At 43.0% G+C, this 19,813-nt stretch overlaps 1 protein-coding gene across 5 annotated transcripts in view; it reads right to left on the bottom strand.

Moving 5' to 3' along the window:
• Positions 1–15,767: 15,767 nt before the first annotated feature.
• The window catches only part of LOC309535720 (SITS-binding protein-like), a 34,323-nt gene continuing 30,277 nt past the window's right edge, over positions 15,768–19,813 (bottom strand). For all 5 annotated transcript variants that reach the window (XM_082229114.1, XM_082229115.1, XM_082229113.1 and 2 more), the window contains one exon: positions 15,768–16,119. In XM_082229114.1, coding sequence (XP_082085240.1) covers positions 15,946–16,119 — 174 coding nt within the window. In that variant the 3' untranslated portion in view covers positions 15,768–15,945. The remainder of the gene's footprint in view (positions 16,120–19,813) is intronic.

The raw sequence follows: 19,813 nt of genomic DNA on the forward strand, positions 1-19,813 counted from the left end.
GCCGCTCCGGGCTGACTGGGCGGGGAAGGAGGAGGCAGAGGCAACAGCAGCAAGCGGGCGCAAAGTGCGAAGCCGGAGGAGGAGGCGCGGCAGGGGCGCGTTCGGACAGGGCGAAGGCAGCAGCGGGGCGGAGCTCGGAGGAGCTGAGAGGGAGGAGGGAGGCGGCCTCTGCCCTCGCGCGCGCCTCCCAAAGAAAGCAAGCAAGCAAGCGGGGCTCTTCTGGGCTTGGAAGGAGAGAGGAGGGCTCCCTCTTTCTCATACCGGAGCGCGCCTGCGCTACTGGTAGTCCAAGGGAAGAGAGCCTCTTTTCCAAGCCTCTGTTCTCTCCCCGCGGAGGAAGCGGCACAGTCCCGCAGTCCCTACTCAAAGCCCCGGGAATGGAAGCGTGGCGCTCCTGGGCCTGGCGGGGCGGGAGGCGAGGAGGCTTCGGTGGGGAAAGGCAGCGAGCTGCCGGCCTTGACACGGGAGAAAGGCTCTGGGCCTCCGCCCAAGCTGGGCACTCGAAAATGAAGCCTTTCGCGGTGCTGAGGAGGAGAACTGCTTTCCCCGACTGCTGCTCAGACATGCCACGCTTAATTGTGGCAAGGCAGGATAAAATACATGCACAAAGCAATCTTACCCCCCCCCCCAGTGTAGAAAGTACTATTGCGATTTTTGTAGCTTGCAGCAAAAGAGCAGTGATTAAAGCATTGTAGCCAGATGGATGGAATGGATGAAATGAGAACCCACCTGGATCCTCTCCGTATATGAAAACTTCTTTGTACTTTAAATAATAAGAGCCCTGAAATGCGATCCTTAAATTACATTTAGGGACCTCCGTTTAGTGATCGCCAGTGACCGTCAAATACAATGAGGGCGTGACACAGTCTGGATTAGAGGTTGGGTGAACCATTGTCCTCAGAAGGAAGACAAATGCTTCTGATTCCTCTGTTGAAAAGTGTAGTAGAAACTATTGTCATGGAATGCGGATTTGTAACTTCAAAGTACAGTGTTTGCCTGTCATTTGTGGGTTGAGTAAAATAGTGAAATGGGGTAGCAGACTGAAGCAAACCCCACATTAATACCATAGCTATGGGCCATTCACAGCCCCTGCAAAAGGTAGATCTGTGTTGTGTGATAAGAGATCTACAATGCTCTTCTAGATCTTTGGGAGTGCATATCCTATCAGCCCCAGTCAGCATTGGACTGGCTTGACTAGGATGGATGGGAGTTGTAATCCAAAACATTGGGGCATTTGAACCATCGTCTCCCATATTCTGGACCAACACTCTAGATTGTAGAGGTGGTTTGATGGTTTGGAGGAGATAGTTGGGACGTCTTCCGATGTGAGGGGTTGGGGCTCTTTGGTCCTGCTCTAAGAGCTGTCTTTTGCTCTGAGGTGGCTGAGAATATTTTGAGGAATTTTAGTTTTCTGAAGAACACCACATTCCACAACCAGAATCACACAGGTGGGGGGGGGGGCATGGCGTGAGAAAGCTGACTGAAGTGGACCCCATATTAACACCATGGCTGAGAGCCAACTCTTAGGCTTCTCTGTCCTTGAACTAGTTTAATTGCCCACAATACAAGAATCAATGCAATGTACCATGGATAAACATTTCACCTTGGGTGACTTCACAGTTTACATGTTTCCAGAGAATGAAATCAAGTTTATTAGCTCTTATGAGCAAGTAAGTTTTTATTTTGCCTAGCTAGTATAAACATCACAATAATTTCTTATCTATTAAACCCATTTTCCTATTTGCAACAGGCATTTACAGTTCAGAATTAGGATGTCACCATAGCAACGTACCTTGTAATGAATGACCTGTTTGGAAAGTAGATTGGCATTAACTGAACTGTCGCGCTTGCTCAAGAATGTAGGTCAAAGGTACTGGAATTGTTCTAGTACTTGCTCAGCTACTTAGGTTAATAGGTTTTTCTATAAATCTGTCAATATGCAAATACTGCATGACGCCCTTTCATGAAATTACAGCAAACTGCTAGAGAACAACATTACAGCTTCTCCAATGGACGAAAGAGTTAAAAGTTTGAATTGCAAAATGTGAGTTAGCTGCAGTTAGCTGCAAAATGTGGCCACTGGCAAATATAGTAAGAGTGACTTATCACACTTATATCTAATGCATACCACTCAGAGGCCATTGAGCCTTGTCTGACATTGTCCTTAGGCCATACTCTGGGCCTGAGAGGTTGAAAGTCTTGTATTTGTATAGGCCACTGGCCATAACATTTTGACAATGCCTCTCTATGCCTTAGTAGAATGTGGCCTAGCTGATGTTTGGGATGCTCTTGGTTTTGCTGCAGAATGGGGCAGTGCACCCAGGATGGCAGATGTGGGGAATCTATGACTCCCCAGAGCTTTTTGACTACAACTCCCATCTTTCCCGACCACAAGCATTGGCTACGCTGGCTGGGGCTAATAGGAGAAGGAGTCCATCAACATCTGGAGTAGCATAGGTTCCCCATCCCTGCACACTTTGGGACAAAATAGCCACGTGGAAAATCCAGCTACATTGTGTGATCAACATCTGCTAGAAGCTTTTCTTGTGTTATATGTGTACACTGTCAGTAGGTTAATATGATTTATGTTCTAAGCATGCCAAAATAATAATTGCAAACTAAACAAAGACATAAAACACACACAACCTCATCCCCAATGCTCTGTTGCGTTTGAGGTCTTAACCTACAGATGTCTGCCTTGTAATGTCAACTCACCATTATACATGAACAAAGGATGATGCCTTATACAGTACTGGCCCACTGTCTATACAGACTGGCAGCAGCACTCCAGGGTTCCAGACGGGGGACATTCCCAGGCCTATTTGGAGATACCATTGGGGACTGAGCCTGGGACCTTCTGCATGCAAAAGGTGTGCTATATCGCTCAGCTACAGCCCTTCCACTAAATATTCTAGTTCTTGAGGTTCTGAATAAAGAGCTGATTTAAATAGGAATGCAGGAACATGCCTCCTACTGAGCCTGGCTGCTGATCTATCTAGCTCAGTATTATTGTCTACACTGATTGGCAGCCGCTCTTCAGGGTTTCAGGCAAGGCGTGTTCCTGGTTCTACATGGGAGAGCCGGAGCTCTTCCACTTGTGGCTTTGATCAACCTCCAGTGCAGTGACTACACACACCCTATATTTCCTATTAATCTGTTGCCAAGTTTGATGCTTATCTAGGATAATCTGGTTGTGAACCAGAGCCCTGTGGGTTACCATGTCTCATTGCTCCCCTGCCTATTTATCCTTCTGTTATTGGTCTTTGCTGAGCTTTGGAAACATGGCGATTATTTGCTCCTACGACCTGGAACATGGTGACTGAGTACCCACACAACCTGAAGACAGCCCCTGGGAAGCACAAGATTGAGGCAGACCACATGAAGATATAATCAGCTGTTGATCTGCTATTACTGCTAAGTGCTGTGTCTTTTTGAGAGCTTTCTTCATGCATCAGCACCCCAGCTAAAGTGATGAGTTGGTTGCACTTGAAGAGTTACACACCAATGCACACACCACAGCAGTATCTGCATCATCATCACGAAAAAGCAACTGCAAAGTCATGCATGCTGCTTGGGAGCCCGTCTTAGGCAGCCTAGCCTGCATGCTTGTCAAAAATACTGTGGGGGCGTGGAGAGAGAGAAACAACTGATTCCTGACTTTGCCCCCACTGCCCTCCCCAAAGGAAAGTGCCTGCTTTCACTCAAGCAGATTAAAGAACAAGTTGCCTTAAAAAATGTTTTTATGGAAAGATTTTCATGGATAATAAAGGCACATATAATGTCCCTGTTTTTAGTTCATAGAGTCCTGCCCTCAGATCAGTTACACTTCGTATGAGACATTGCTGTCATAGGCTATGTGAGGTTGGGCAGGGGGAGAAAGGGGGGGTAATGATTTTTCCTGCTTTTGCATAGTTTGTGGTCAGGGTTTTGTGTCATTGTCATGTGGATAGGTTCCTCATCAATTTGTTTATTAGTTTTTGTTGGTGGTAAGAGAGATGGAGAGCCCAAGACATGGTTGGTTGCAGAACAAGTTGCCTTTTAAAGAGTAGGACTCAGCCCTTGCAGACATGCGGGGCGGGGGAGAGTGAGGTACGGAGATGTCCCCCCCTGTTTCATTTTATTCATTGTCAATTATCACAGGGCTCCACTTCTACTAGTCTCCCATATAAGCAGAATGCAAAGGGTTAGTAAGAGCATTAAAATACCTTCGGGCATTTAACAAAGTGACAAAGTCATAGGGATGGAATTAATGCCTGCAATTCACTCTTGACTTCTTCTTTGCAAACAGAAAAGGACAATGCCAGCCAGTAACACTGCTTTAAACTACTTTCTACAGCTGCTGGTTTGCCATCAATACCTGTACTTGTGGCAAATGTCATCACAGTTCCAAAGAAAGCAGAATGAATCCCCCACCTGTTTCGCCAGGAAGCAATGGCTGCCTGGGCTGTTTCTGAACTATAATGCAGCCAAAACCTAGATCAAGGTAATGACAAAAGAAACGCCACTCCAATTTAATAATGAAAGCTGCAGCTGATGTTGCAGCTAAATCCCATTAGCCACTGTATTCTTGCCAGCCTTTTATGTAGTTTAGGAAGCAAATCCTTTAAACAATTATATCTTTGGAAGAGGTAAAAATAAGGCAGCATGGGTGAAAGAATGGGAACCTTTCAAGAGTCTTCTTGCACCCTGGTCCTTACGTGCACATGCTTGCTAGAAGTAAGTCCTACTTAATTTTACGTGGCTTCACTGTCAAGTAGCTGTGCATCCCACAATACATGAACTAGCAATATCAGGACACACACACACACCCTGCTGCAAAGCTAGAGGTGTCCTGATTTCTACTGTGTACATATGTGGGGCTCTCATCCCTATCTGCCTTCACAGCTTCCCCTCTTGCAACTAGCAACGGGAAAGCACCACTGGGACTCACAGGGTTGTTTAGGTGGATGAAAGTCCTCATGCTTGCCTATGTTAGGTTTTGGGTTGTTGTTGTTTTTTTTTTTAAAAAAAAAGCATAGGATGGCTATTTCGTTTATTCAGCCGTATCTAGGGAGATTATGAGACAGGAGGAGCTGGAGTTGGAAGAGCGCTTGGAAGCTCTATTGCCAGAAGGGTGGGAGCTGGTGGTGACTCAGGGAATCATTCATAGGGTGGAGGACATTTGGCAGAGTGAACTGTAAGCGTGCCAGCAGATGCCACAATATGCACCGAGGAGCTCCTGGTATATAAGTCCTTTACCCCAAAGATCATATTTGCTTTCTATCCTTTTCCATTTCTACCCGTTGTACTTCCACTTCTGGATTGTCAAGTAATTGATTTCACATGGCATGGGAAACACAGGACTAACTGTTCCCTGTCTGCAGAATGAAATATGTGAAATAGCCCGAGGAAATCCTTTTTGTTGTTGCCTAAGGGCTGAACTACATGTGACTATTAAATACAGTACATCTTTGCATCTAACATGCAGGTGGGTTTTTAGTTTCTTTTTCTTTTTAAAAAAAATGCAGATTGCTCCAGTGGGGGTGGGAGTAACTTAACCCTTTTCTCGCCATCTTCCTTCCTTAGCAAATTTCCTCTTCTGAAGCGGATATTCCTCTTCTGAAGTGGATAATTCTAATCAAAATTATAGAGAAATGCTGCCAGGCTTCTCCAGCAGCAAAGTCGAGCTGGGATGGGGAAGTAGAAATCTGTCACCTCATCAGTAATGTTATGCTACCCTCACACAAATTCTTTGAAACACTTCTGAAAATCCCACATCCATGGTTGCCCTCATGACAGTGGGGAGATAATGTAATGTCTTGTTTTGCTCTAAAGACCTCACGGAAACTCTTGCTGAGTGCTGTGGAACTTCAGAATCTTCAAACCTTGTTGCTCTGATTGTGCACTGGCAAAAGTTGTTTAATGTTAACTTCTTATTTGCTGTGAAATTCTCACTGAATTACTTTGAACTACACGACCAAATCAGAAGACCGGTGTCACTTCCAGGCAGTGCCTTTCTTTTCTGGCAAAATAAGTAAATGAGGTGCTGGTTCCCACTTCTCGATAAAAGGCTGGTGGGTGCCAGCACAAAATGGCTGCCCTGGGCAGGAAAACAGAGGTAACAGTTCTCTGTACCAGTGAGTATATGGAGACATGGGAGCTCTTTGCCACACAAGCCTAATGAGTTGCAATTAGTGCTCCTTTGGTGTAATGCTCAGGACTGGGGAGATCCAGGGTTAAATTTCACTCAGCCATAAAGCACATACCTCACAGGGTTGTTGTGAAGATAAACTAAGGCAAAGGAGAACTATGTACACCGTCTTAAGCATCTTGGAGAAAAGGTGGAATATAAATGTAACAATCTTCTTTGGCGGTCACTCGTAGCTGAGTAAGATTGTCTTCCATAAACACTGTTTTCAAAAGTGAGTCCATAAGTGACTGTGGAGGCCAATTCTGGATCCATATGTCCTTCCATAGTAGGGACATACCATAGGTTTCTGGGCAGGAGTTGATCATGGTGAGACTTTAAAATGTAACAATAATACTTATAAAATGGCAGGTGCATATTTGCTGAAACACGTACCTTCCTTGAAAGTTAGTATGTATGTCCATAATATGCCAATCCTGCCTCCCCACCCAAACCTTTTTCTTATTACTACCTACATGAAACATTTTTTGGACAAAAATATCAGCAGGTTGTTAGGTAGTTTCTAGTGCCATCTAGTGGACAGAATCATAATGAAATTGCTTGATGGTAACCCATACTTCACAGTGGGAAGGAATACTGTATACAGTGGTACCTCAGGTTACATACGCTTCAGGTTACATACGCTTCAGGTTACAGACTCCACTAACCCAGAAACAGTACCTTGGGTTAAGAACTTTGCTTCAGGGTAAGAACAGAAATTGTGCTCCGGCGGCATGGCAGCAGCAGGAGGCCCAATTAGCTAAAGTGGTGCTTCAGGTTAAGAACAGTTTCAGGTTAAGAACAGACCTCCAGAAAGAATTAACTACTTAACCTGAGGTACCACTGTACGTATATTGAAATAGACATTTGAAAATCTGTATAGGTTAGTTGTTAGTTGTCCTCATAGAGGTACAATCCACAAGGTACCCTGGGAAGAGAAATAAGTTCCTGCTGAAACCTCATAACTTTTCATACCACAAATGTTCATGGAGAGGTGGGGAGGGGTTGTCCTGCTTTTGTTGTGCTATAGCCACCCACCTCTGGCCAAACGTAGGATTTAGTGGACATTGGGCTACTGAAGCAGCAGTAGCAGTGCATCTTCTTCCCAGGTGTGATTCTTCTTTAAAACTGCTTGGTGAATATATTTTGAATTAAAAGGCCCTTTTCTGCAACTTTAACAGCCTGGGAACTAAAGTTGTTTTACATTTATTGTGAAATGCCTTCAAGGAAATTCTGTTTTTGAAAGGCAGGTCAAAAGTACCTGAAAAATTAATCAGTGTATTGAACAACAAACTAAAATTGAAACTATAGCATTATTTTCCAGGGTAATATTATACTATTTTTCATGTTTAAACAATATCTTTTTGGTTGTTTAGTTTTTTTATCATGACTAAAATGAAATATTTTTATGTAAAAGAAGGCATTTAAAGGGGGAGGGAGGCATTATTGTAGACTGTTCATAGCAGGAATAAACACTGTTGCTTGCATTTAACCAGTTTGTTGAAGATTTAGGGAGACTAATATATAAACACTGTCATATTTTTCAGAACCTACACAGTTCCAAACACAGTTGCAGAAGGTTAAGCTTCTTGTCTACACTTCATGCAATCTGACCTCAGATTCCGTCAAAGGGGCCAGCTTTCAAATATATTTTTGTAGTAGGTGAACTGTTGTGAAGTGTTCAATGGACTTTGTCCTTATGCAAACGGAAACTGAACTGGTGGCATCAAGTTTGCCCCTGGTGTAATGTGTCTGACTCCTGCAGTTTTGTGGAAGGAGCAGTTTTGACGCATTAAAGCTGAAAAGCATGACGCTGATAAAGATCCAAAAACCAATACATAGTTTTGTAACCACTGGCTGTAAACATGTTTTGCAAATTATCTATAGGTGCGTACACAAAGAATTTACTGCAGTGCACTTTGTACACATTAGCTTTTTTCTTTTAAATGAAATCAGATGAACTTTGGATAAATGTCCACATTTCCCAAAATGTTTTTTTTAAATACTGTAAACATGGCAGTGGAGAAAATGAGCCAATCCGTCACTTGTTGCCTGCGTCATGGCCCTGAATACATTGTAAAGAAAATGTAGTGATTTAAATATCAAGAGAAAAACCAACTTCCACTTTCAAAAGAGCTATCAGAGTTGAAGTGGACATGTATCCTTTACAATCTATTCTCAGTGATCTGACAGATACTTTTTCACTTTATTTTGTACTTGTTCCCATTATTATATTTTAAACTTTTTACTTCACAGGCATGTGCACTGCCCCAAAGAAAATAAATGATAAATTGATGATGAAACAACACTAGTACATCAGCCACATGATGATATGGAAGCATTGATCTGAGGTGTGTGGGGGTTTGGTTTTTTTTTTTAAGCTATCAGTATTACTAAAATTATCTCCAAGAAAACAGGTCGTGTGCTGGGACTGGAATGAAGGCTTCAATGAAACTTGAACTAGCTGGAACAATTGACCCTAAAATTATTTTTGTGATACAGAAAATCCATTTAAAAAGATGAATCATTCTAAATTATTCATTTGATCTGAAATATCTGTTTAAGGATTAGCATTTGTCACTCTTTGATGCTAATGTATAACTTTGGATCCTAACATTCAGTAAGAAACTTGAGGTTCAGCTTTTTTACCAGGTGACCCATGGATAGTTTCCAAACTATGTTCCGGGATTCCTTGGAAGTTTGCATCAGCTTCATTACGGTGAGATCAGTAATGATTGACCTGCTTATCTTAAATAAAGCTTAGAGCTTGCTGTCTACAATACAGTGGTACCTCGGGGTAAGAACTTAATTCGTTCTGGAGGTCCGTTCTTAACCTGAAACTGCTCTTAATCTGAGGTACCACTTTAGCTAATGGGGCCTCCCGCTCCTGCCATGCTGCCGCTGCATGATTTCTGTTCTCAACCTGAAGCAAAGTTCTTAACCTGAGGTACTGTTTCTGGGTTAGCGGAGTCTGTAACCTGAAGCGTCTGTAGCTTGAGGTACCACTGTATGTATAAGCAGGATAGTGGTGGTGTGTTTTGACTACACTCTCCATTCATGTGAGGTAACTGTGTCACCCAGCAGACCTGGCTGTGCCTTATATGAACCAAGTTTGCATTAATAGGCATGGCAGAGTAATTCAATTTGGTTCGCATTTAAAGGCAAAGTTAACCAAATTTGCATTTCCCAAAACAGGGTAGTACTAGTACTACTACTAGTAGTAGTATTAATAATGAGAAGCCACTCATCTGACTAGGTTGCCTCAGCCACATTAAAAACACAATAAAACATCAAACATCAAAAACTTCCCTGTACAGGGTGGCCTTCAAATATATATTTAAAATCACATAGTTGTTTATCTGCTTGACATCTGATGGAAGGGCGTTCCACAGGGCAGGTACAGACCGAGATCTCTGGCACTAAGTAACTCACTGACTAAGACTGCAAACCGAACCTCAGTCACTAGAGAATAAATTCCATTAAGATCAAGGAGACATACTTTGAATAAGCAAGTGTGAGGCTTAGAGTATTTATTTCATTCGCTAGAGGATTAGTTCAAAAACATCTTGAGATGACTTACAATGCAAAAAATATATATCATTACCTCATTGTTTCATTTCTTGCCTACCCTTCACCAGAAGGTCCCAGGGTGGGATACAGCATAGGAAAACAAAACACAAAACACCCATAACATCAAAACAATAATTCCATTATAATACAAAATATACAAAAGAATGAAAAAGAACAGCAAGCACTGCATCCGATGCACACTTACCTAGGAGAATGCCCTGTTGAACACATGAGGAGAAAATCACTCTTAAAATCTTCACTGGAGCAAGCAGCCAAAAGTGCAGAGGCTGAGTAGCAGGACAAAACTATGGCTAGTTGTTAAAGGATGAATTGTGGGGCAATGAAAGCCCTGGCAAATCCCAGGGGACTGAGCGAATATGCAATTACAATGCTCTGAGCTGAAGACCCATTGCCTGAAGAATGGGCATCATTTTAATATTCAGCCCGGAGTGCTTGAAATCAAATTTGATAAAGGGATAGTCCCTAAATCATAGCACGCACCCTTAACTTGGTTCTTGCGAGATACTTCATGCTGAGGAATCCTGGAGCAGAGCAACTGTGGACCAGTTCTGTCTTAATAAGGGTATCCTTCTAGCCGGAGATGCATACGGTACTGCTTTTCTCTAATCTTTGTGCCAGTATGCTATTGCACTGGAATGTAGCTTAGTACAGTATCATATTTGTTTACAGCTGCACAAAATCTTCCCTACTGTGAGACAGCAGCATATCAAAAACAAGCATCTGATACTTAAAAGGGTTGTGCATTCCACTCAGTCTCTTCGCATGGCCTAATGAGGCAAATACTCTGAAAACTGGGGAAGCAGAACTAAGATGTTTGCTTATTTTGCACATTAGCGTGATCAGCTGCACATTTAGATAAAGTGCCATTTATGCTGGTGGAAGTCAGAGGGCTGGCATAAACTCAGGCTCTTGTCTGCAAAGAGTAAAAGCTCTGTTTATTTTTAGAATATGGCTATTTGATTTTTGCTTAAACATCATGTCATATCAACTGAAGTGCTGTGCTGCAATGCACATAATTTCATGCTATAAAACTACCCAGTCCTCTAAGCAGATATTTCGTTAAGAAGCAACGTGAAGTAACTTTCACTGACTTTAAATGGCTGTGTGTTTAATTGCCCAAAAATTATCAAACAAAAAAGGGAGGAGGGCTAAAAATAGGGATGGGAATGATAGTTTTGACAAATCTTGTGGGTGGGTGGGTGGGTGCAGTCTCTCTGCCAAAACCCATCAGAAACTCTGCAGTGGATTTCAGAGTCCAGTATCAAATCTGTACTCTAGCCTAGATGCCTCAATGGATTTTGGAAGGGATCCTAGGCTTTGCCATGCATGTATTAGATCTCCAGAACATTGGTGATTTTGTCTGCAGATGTGGGCTGAGTCTTTGTGTTCTGGAGACATTTTTGGGCTGCCTTAAGCTTTACTGGGCATCCTCTCCTCCAAAAGGATGCAATGATATTCCTATGCCTCACTTAAATTAGCCTGATGCACAAGGAAATAGGCTCCCGTGGAATTGTTCTGACAAGCTGCACTTGCTGAAATTCCCTCTTCAGCAAGATTCTCAAAGGTGTCTTCCAGCTTCCCACTCTGGCACCAGAATAGCTAAAGCCTTTCCCCAAATGTGTCAAGAGACCCGGTGGAGCTTTGGAAGCCTTTGAAAAGAGACCAGAAGCATTCACAATCCAGGAGGACTGTCAAGACAAAGGTCTAATTCAGCACAGGCTTACTGCAGTGGCAGGAAGGTTTATAGTGGGAAACTGGAAACATCTGAAAGGGGCCTGGTGTAGACAGTTGTGTGTTCTCTTAATTATGGGGAAATGTGGTTGGGTAGGGGACAAATTAAGCAAAGATAATTTCTCAAGTGTCTGGCAAAGCTTTGTTTTGTACATAAGTGATGTTACTATTATCCAGACTGTTCCAGGCAGGGCAGCCAGCGTTTGGAATGCTTGCCATCTCTTAAATAAGATTGGAAACTGTAGGTGGGGTCTTGGGCTAGCTACCTCTTGTAAAAACATGTATATTAGTGAGGGTTCAAGAGGGACAAAAATAAATAATTCTGTTGATTTATGGTAGCATTACCTGTCATGTATGACATTTGCAAATAACTTGTACTTCCTTTCCTTATCCTTGTTCTCTGTTTTCTACAGCTTATTTATATGTATCTATATTCTGCCTTTCCCCCTCAGCTATGAGTTTGTGTTGTATTTTTGTTTATACTGAAACATAATAAAGAATTTTTAAAACAACAGTTACAGCACAGCAGTGTTAATTCTCTCTTAGCTACCGTTTCAAAATCAAGCCTGGATTGTGATGTGGATTAATGCAGACCCATCTTTTATTTTATTTTTAATGGCTCCTAGGCATTTTGGAGGATCAGAAAGTCCCCATTTCCCTTAGATTCTTGCCTTCCTATTCCAAACATCACCCCACTGTCAAATTCCACCTCCCCCACATTATTTTTCCTCCTCTCTCCCAAGTTCCTGGATTTTCTTGGTTGTTGTCTGTTTTGACTTTGGACCCTGCCCCGTTGTAGCTGACACACTGTGTTTTCTCTGCTGTTTACGATAGCCAGGCCAGTTGGAAATCATCTGCAGGAATGGGGGGACGGGGGGGGCACATATGACATCCCTAATCCTTGTTTCCATGTAAGGCTGTGCAGAGCCATGTGTCATGGCCTTGATAGCCTATTGAACTTAGCTGTAGTGCCCATTGTAGTTTCACATTGCAATGTAGTATTTTTAATATCGTAACCAGGGCTGGAAAGTGGAGTAGAAACTGCAGCAGCAATGGCAAGCGTGCGGCCCTTGGCAGGAAATTTCAATCTGAAGTGAGGCAGTAGAAAAACTATGATAATAGACTAGGCAGGGGTATTCAACAAAGGTCTGCCAGAGTAATTTTATCTTGCTCAGATCTAAAGCATACCACTTGGAGGCCAGAGTGATTTTTTCTCTGATATCGTCCTTAGGCTGTATTCTGGGGCTAACTGGTTGGAAGACTTGGATGTGTATAGGCCGTAACTGTGTTTCATAAATGCCTTGCCATGTTTTCACTGCACTGTGACCTGGGTGCTAATTTCTGATGTTACTGTAGGGCAAGCTGGCAAACATGTAGCCCTCTAGATGTTGTTGGACTCAAGGCTTCCAATAGCCCAAGCCAGCATGGTTGGAAGGGATTATGGGAGTTGTAAACCAGCCACATCTGGAGGGCCACAGGTTAGCCACCCCTGTTGAAAGGCAATGGGCCCATTATGGCAGAAATGGGAAGCCTGTGGCCCTCCACATGTCACTGGACCACAACCCATATCATCCTTGACCACTGGCCATGCTGGCTGGGAGTTATAGAAGCTGGAGCCCAAGAGCTTTCCAAGATGGCTCCCCTCCGCCGGCAATAGATCTACTCCTGCTCTAGGTGGACCCTTGCTTGGTCCCAGCTCCTGCCAAGCTAGCAGTTCGAAAGCATGTCAAAGTGCAAGTAGATAAATAGGTACCGCTCTGGCGGAAAGGTAAACGACGTTTCCGTGCGCTGCTCTGGTTCGCCAGAAGCGGCTTAGTCATGGTGGCCACATGACCTGGAAGCTGTACACCGGCTCCCTCGGCCAATAAAGCGAGATGAGCGCCGCAACCCCAGAGTCGGTCATAACTGGACCTAATGGTCAGGGGCCCCTTTATCTTTAGCTTTAAACATGTATGGGACTGCACTACATAAGCAGTTAGTTGCCTTGATGCTATACTTCTTCAGTTTATTTTACAATGTAAACAAATAGATAAACCTCTGCAAAAAAAGAACTCCTACAACTTGAGGAATTATAGATGAAGGGAAAAGGGATGAAAAGTGGAGCCCTAAGAAATATTTCTCCACTAGATGTCTCCACTACACAACATTTGTTAACAGGACTGAAAGAAGGTCCCTAGAGAAAAGAAAATGAAATTGTGCAAGGGATAAAGGTTGGGTATGAGAAGAGCAAAAGGCAGCAATTGAGGCTTTCATCCATAAGCTGCCTAAGCAAAGGAGCTATGAGGACACCCAATGCAACTAAAACAGGGCAAGAGCGAGAACGCTGGTTTGTCAATGTCATTGTTTAAGTTTATAGATTGCACTTCTGAGAGATGTTCTGTTGATAACTTGATGCCTGTGTCTTTAATGTAAGTTTCTTCTTCTGAGGCTAGAGCTTGAAATGTGGGTTTCTTGTTTTTAAACTGTGTCCACCCCCTGTAATTTATATTGCTTTATTTACACTGCAACACAGAGAAGGTGTTTGCCCCACACCCTGAGGGCCTAGTTTGTACCACTACTGAAGAGGTAGAATCATAGAATTGTAGAGTTGGAAGGCACCTTGAATGTCATTTAGTCCAATCATCCATGATGCAGGAATCTCAGCTGAAGCATCCCTGACAGATGGCCAGCCAACCTCTGTTTAAAAATAGGTTGGCAGGCAAAGTGTAATAGTTGCTGTGGGAAGCCTACAATTGTACAGTTTAGAATTTTTGCACAATCTTTTACATGTCTAGTCAGAGGCAGCTCCCATGGAGGGGATAAGATTGCACCTTAAGAATATTTCTGTCAGACCCATGTTTTGTATGAAAACATGCGTTGGAAGGTCATCTGAAGTCTCTCGTCCGCAACACCAACCTTCCACTTGTGCCAATGCTGCAAATTAATGCATTACCCCTTTCTGATACCTGAATCAGCCGCAAGAGAAAGGTGCTTTGATGGCTCTTGAACATGAAAAGGAATAATTTTGGCTGTGGCTTTCTAGATCTTTTGCTCTTTGGGTCTTGGAAGCAGCAAGGTGCATTGATTCATGTAAGTCAGAATTATTAAGTTTATTCATCACCTTTTTGCCTCATAAAAACACCCAAGGTGACGTGCATCTCAGTTAAAAAAACAAAACTTTTCACCAAAAAAATCATATCACTTTTTCAAACTCATATTGATGGAATGCTCATCTTAGACAGCTAATCCCTCACAGGATTTACAGACGAAATAAAACATTTTATTTTTCCTGCTTTGCTAGACTTTGTTCCTCCAATCTAGCACCAGTGGTTGTTTGTTTTGTTTGTTTTGAGTGGAGAAAGGGAGAAATAGTCAGCTGATAGCTTTCAAAACAAAAGTAAATAATGGGAGATGTATGTTCTGTCACTGGAGAAGGGGAGCACACAATCTTGAAAGAAAGTCTAAAAAGAGAAATACTGAAAGGTTCATGAAACAACCCTCTGCCCCCCCCCGCCCCGCAAATAATGTTTTTATGTTTATTTTTTAAGTCACACCCACAAAATCAATTGCCCTCCCCTTTCTTTTGCTCCACAGGTAGGCAGCCTTGAATTCCTCTCCTAATTTGCAAAGTCCGTTCCCTTTTCACAACCAAATTTTGGAGACATTTATGGAAAATATCCTAAACGATCAAATCCGTCTTGGAAAAGAGACTGCATTTTGCCATGGGATTTCATCACAAACAACAATCTGCTAGTGAGGCAGGGGGGAGGACTAAGTTGGAGTGGGGAACTCTTTTCAGCCGCGACGGCTATACAATATTCCCTCTGAGCAACCTTCTGAGGACCACAGGCCAGTGGGGGGCAGAACCAGAGGCAAATGTGAGTGGAGTCACAAATGTAAACTTTTGTACAGGAAGCTCACATACCCCTCTCTGTCCTCCATCCAGACAAGTGAGAAGCATTATCAGAGGTGAGGGACACATTCCAGCCAGGCAAAAGCATGCAAGCAGGGTGGAAAGCCTGGCCAGTGAGGGGTGTGGCCTGTAGAATGTTCTGAGGGCCAGATAGAAAGGCCTGGAGGACCACATTTGAGTCCAAGGCCTGAGGTTCCCCATCATCCTAAGCCCCATCATCCTACTCACCACTCCCCGCTCTGCAAACTGAGTGTTTCAACAGATTCTGCAAAGAGGAAAACAGGCCTGGGGGTTCAAGGTACAAAATTGTAGCAGTTGCTGTAGTCCCACCAGAAGCTCTTGGAGAACTTTATAATTTTTGGAAAACAGACAGTGGGGAGTCAAGTCTATTTTAAATGCACACATTTAATAGTTCTTTCAATATACAGATCCTGGAAACATTGCAGTGGACTGGAAACTCTTTTCAGAAAAAGAGAGAACTCCCCTTGTCAACATGGATGCTCTTGTTGGCAATCCTTCTCTGAGATACAGGGAAACCTTCTGAGATCTGAGTCAGATTTGGAATCTAGAAAGTCTTAACAAAAACAGGCACATCCATGAGAGAGACTGAATAGTTCCTGATGAAGGTTCCTCCATCAAACACCTGCGCCGTGTTGATGTCCTTCCACTTCTGACCTTCTCTGGGCAGGTAAATATCTCTTTGACGTTGCCCTTGTTCAGTTATTGGGGCAACAAGGACCTGGATTGAAAAAGGAAAGTTAGAAGCCCTGGAACATAGAAAACTGCTTTATACTCAGACCATTGGTCCATCAAGCTCAGTTGTGTAGACACTGCCTGCCTGCCCTATCTGGAGGCATGAGACATTGAACCTGGGATCTAATGGATGTGAAGCATATGCTCTACCAGGGCTGTAGCCTTGCCCTTAGAGTATGTAGTCAGAACACTGATAATTTCCGCTCAGCCCCTCCAAGAGGTGGGTGGGGTTTGCGATCCTGCGCAGGGCTTCCTGGGACCAGGGTGCCACCCGCCTTGGCTACAGGGTGGCCATCGCCCCACTGATAAAGTGAAGCTCACTTGAAACCAGCACACTATTACCTGTTCTGATAATGACTTTATATCATAACGGTGAAATCAATAAAGTTTGCTTTGACACCATCTATTAAAACCCCACCCTTCTTCCCAAAAGATCCTAGGGCGGCAAACAAGTGATAAACGATTACCGTATTTTTCGGCCTATAGGACGCACTTTTCCCCCTCCCAAAATGAAGGGGAAATGTGTGTGCGTCCTATGGGGCGAATACAGGCTTTCGCTGAAGCCTGGAGAGTGAGAGGGGTCGGTGCGCACTGACCCCTCTCGCTCTCCAGGCTTCAGGAAGCTCTGCGCAACCAGGGCAGAGCGCCCCGCACTTCGGGAAGACATTGGCAGCCCCACAAGCTCGGGGGACAGCGGGGAGGTGCAGCGCTGCCATCCCGCTGTTCCCCGACCTGGTTTGGATTCCCCAACCTGGTTTTGGGGGGGAAATAAAGGGGAAAAATTTCCTTTATTTCCCCCCAAAAAAACTAGGTGTGTCCTATGGGCCGGTGCGTCCTATGGGACAAAAAATACGGTTAAAAATATTGAAAAGATGTTATGAACGTCTTTAAAACAATTCCAGTACCGATGCAAACTGGGCAAAGACTGATCTAAAGAGAGGTTCCGGGAAGACGAGGGCAGCCTTTTTTTGGTTTGTTTTAAAACGCAGAGTTCTAAGGCACTAGAGAGCACAAATGTTCATCATTACAGCACAATGGTTCTTTCCAAATTCATGAAAGATTCTTTATGAGTGACAGACTTGAGTCTGAGTCCATACTTATTTTAATTGGAATTGCCAGGAGTTGCAAACACATTACGTTGTATTTTCAGAAGTGAACTTTTATCACAAATTTGGATCCCAGCCGCTCAGCAGAAAGGCCTGATGTTCTTAGTCCAATCTTTGGTTTTGCATTAGCTGTATCGTAAGAAAAGATCTCTTCTTGTTAATGCAGGCCATATTTCTGCATTGGAAACTGTCCGATTCAATTTTAGAGATTCCCCCCGCTGCCCCATTTAAGTGATTTTCTGGGAGGAGATATGTGATGATATCTTATAAGTGCAGATTCCACTTGTCAGCTTACCGTAGGCTGCATTTCACAAATAATGTTTGCCATGAAATTGAATTTATGTTCTTTTCAAAATGCAAGGGCCAAACTAGTGGAATGATGGCCTGCCTTGTTTACAGAAATGGATCTGCTGCTCCATTTCTATAAAGTGTGAAGCAGATTTAAAGTGGGAAAATGTCCTTTTCTGCTGCCTGTGCCTTTTCTCTGAAACCCCTTTGATTTTTCTCCTAGTGGACCTCCATGGCTAAAAGTAACACTGGCTAAGAGGAAAACACATTTCAAATAATTTCACCTGGAAAATCATAGATGGGGATATTTAATTCCCCCACTGATGCCATGCTTTAAATTGACCCGGGCACCAATTTAGAAGGAGTTAGGAAGACTCATAGCTAGGTCCTGCTGCCATCATGTCTAGTTCAAAAGTGGGGAAATGGCCACCTTTATTTGTCGCAAGCTGAATATATCCACTGAAATCAATATAAAAGCATCAAGGTCTCAGGAATTGATATATGTCAAAGCTCTGAGCCTTTCATGTTGGAAAGTGTAATGGCTTTTTACAAATGGCAATGATTTCCATTTTCACCTCCAATAAAATGTACCTACTTCCAAGAACAAGGATCTTGGTACAGCAATGCTAGGACATTTGCCCTAGGCCTCTATGCAACAGATAAGAAACCTGTAATTGATGCTGACACTATTACGCTTCTGCAGCTGCAGTTCACCTTATGGAATTAAGGACAGGTCATGAGTGTCTGTTTCACTTAACTGAATCAGATGAGGCAGTGGGATTCTGGAGTGCAGACCTGACTTGGAATGGATTCTGACACAGAAGAATATATTAACTAGCCCCAATATAACCAGAAAAGGCCACCTATTCCTGAGTTTATAACCATAAACAAAGGTAATAAAATATGAAGTCAATATAAATGTTTATACTAATGTCTCCATTCCACAAGGGTATTATATTTCTTTCACTCACAGAATTTCCATGTACAGATGCAAAGGTGATGACAGCTTTCTGACATACTTGATTTGTTCCCTTTCTGGGGCCTCTGTGTTTTACTACTAATGTTTAAAGATCACAAGGACACAAGCATAAGCCTAGTACAGTGGTACCTCGGTTTTCGAACAGCTTAGTTCCAGAACAACATGGAACCTGAACACTGCAAACCCGGAAGTATGTGTTTCGGTTTTCGAACTTTGCCTCAGAAGCCGAATGTGCTCCTGAGCTTCCGTTTTCACTGTTGCGCAGCTCATTTGAGTCCCCTGCATAGTTATTAAGGCTTTTTTCCTGCTGGTTTTACCCTTGCGCAGCTTATTTAAGTCCTCCCCCCATCAAAATTAAGGCTTTTTTCCTTCCATTTTTACCCTTGCACAGCTAATTTAAGTCCCCTCCCCCCATCGTAATTAAAGCCTTCTGTTTCTGATTACAGTGTTCTGAGGTGATATTTGGTGCTTTTGTTTTTGATAATTTTTTGAGTTTTTGTTTGTGTGGCTTTTTCATTTTTGTGACTGTGGCTTGTTTTTTGTTTTATGACTGATTGATTGTTTGATTGTGTGACTGTGGAAATGGATAAAAGCCCCCCATCCAAACAGTGACTATCATCAGTGCAGGTAAGGAAAAAAATTAATTTTTATTTTTATCATCTACAATACTCTTATTTATTTTATAGTACAGAACATTAATTATTGCTTTCATTTTATGGATCAATGGTCTTGTTAGATAGTAAAATTCATGTTAAATTGCTATTTTAGGGGTTGTTTTTAAAAGTCTGGAACGGATTAATTACTTTCTATGGGAAAGTGCGCCTTGGTTTTGGAACACTTTGGTTTTGGAACAGACTTCCAGAACCAATTAAGTTTGAGAACCAAGGTAGTACCCTACCATTTAAGAAGGCACTGCCATTCTGCCTCATTGCAGCTTTGCTTCTTTGTTCACCTGACTGAATCAGCTAGACTCAAAGCAGAACACCTGATAGTGGAACCGAAGTCATCTTCAGATGTTCCCAACCGGCACCAAAGAGTGCCTTGCCTAGGAAGATCAAAGTTTGACTAGGAAGATCAGGTGACTGAAACTAGCCCTTGGACTTGTAGCAAGGTCATTGTATGTTCCACACAATGGTAGTTGAGCAACCATCTGCCACAAGGTTTAATTGGTAACTAGCTGTTCCAACACCCTCGCTGTCAGCCCAAAGTCCATTTGTCTGTGAGAGCAAGTGTTCTGATTACTTGCACGTCTACATAGTCTGCTTCAAGGTGTGTGGAACTTGTCACAATCAGGCAAAAGCCGTTTT

This window comes from Podarcis vaucheri, assembly GCF_965113315.1.
Source record: "Podarcis vaucheri genome assembly, chromosome: 1".
In the NCBI taxonomy this organism is placed as follows: Eukaryota; Metazoa; Chordata; class Lepidosauria; order Squamata; family Lacertidae; genus Podarcis; species Podarcis vaucheri.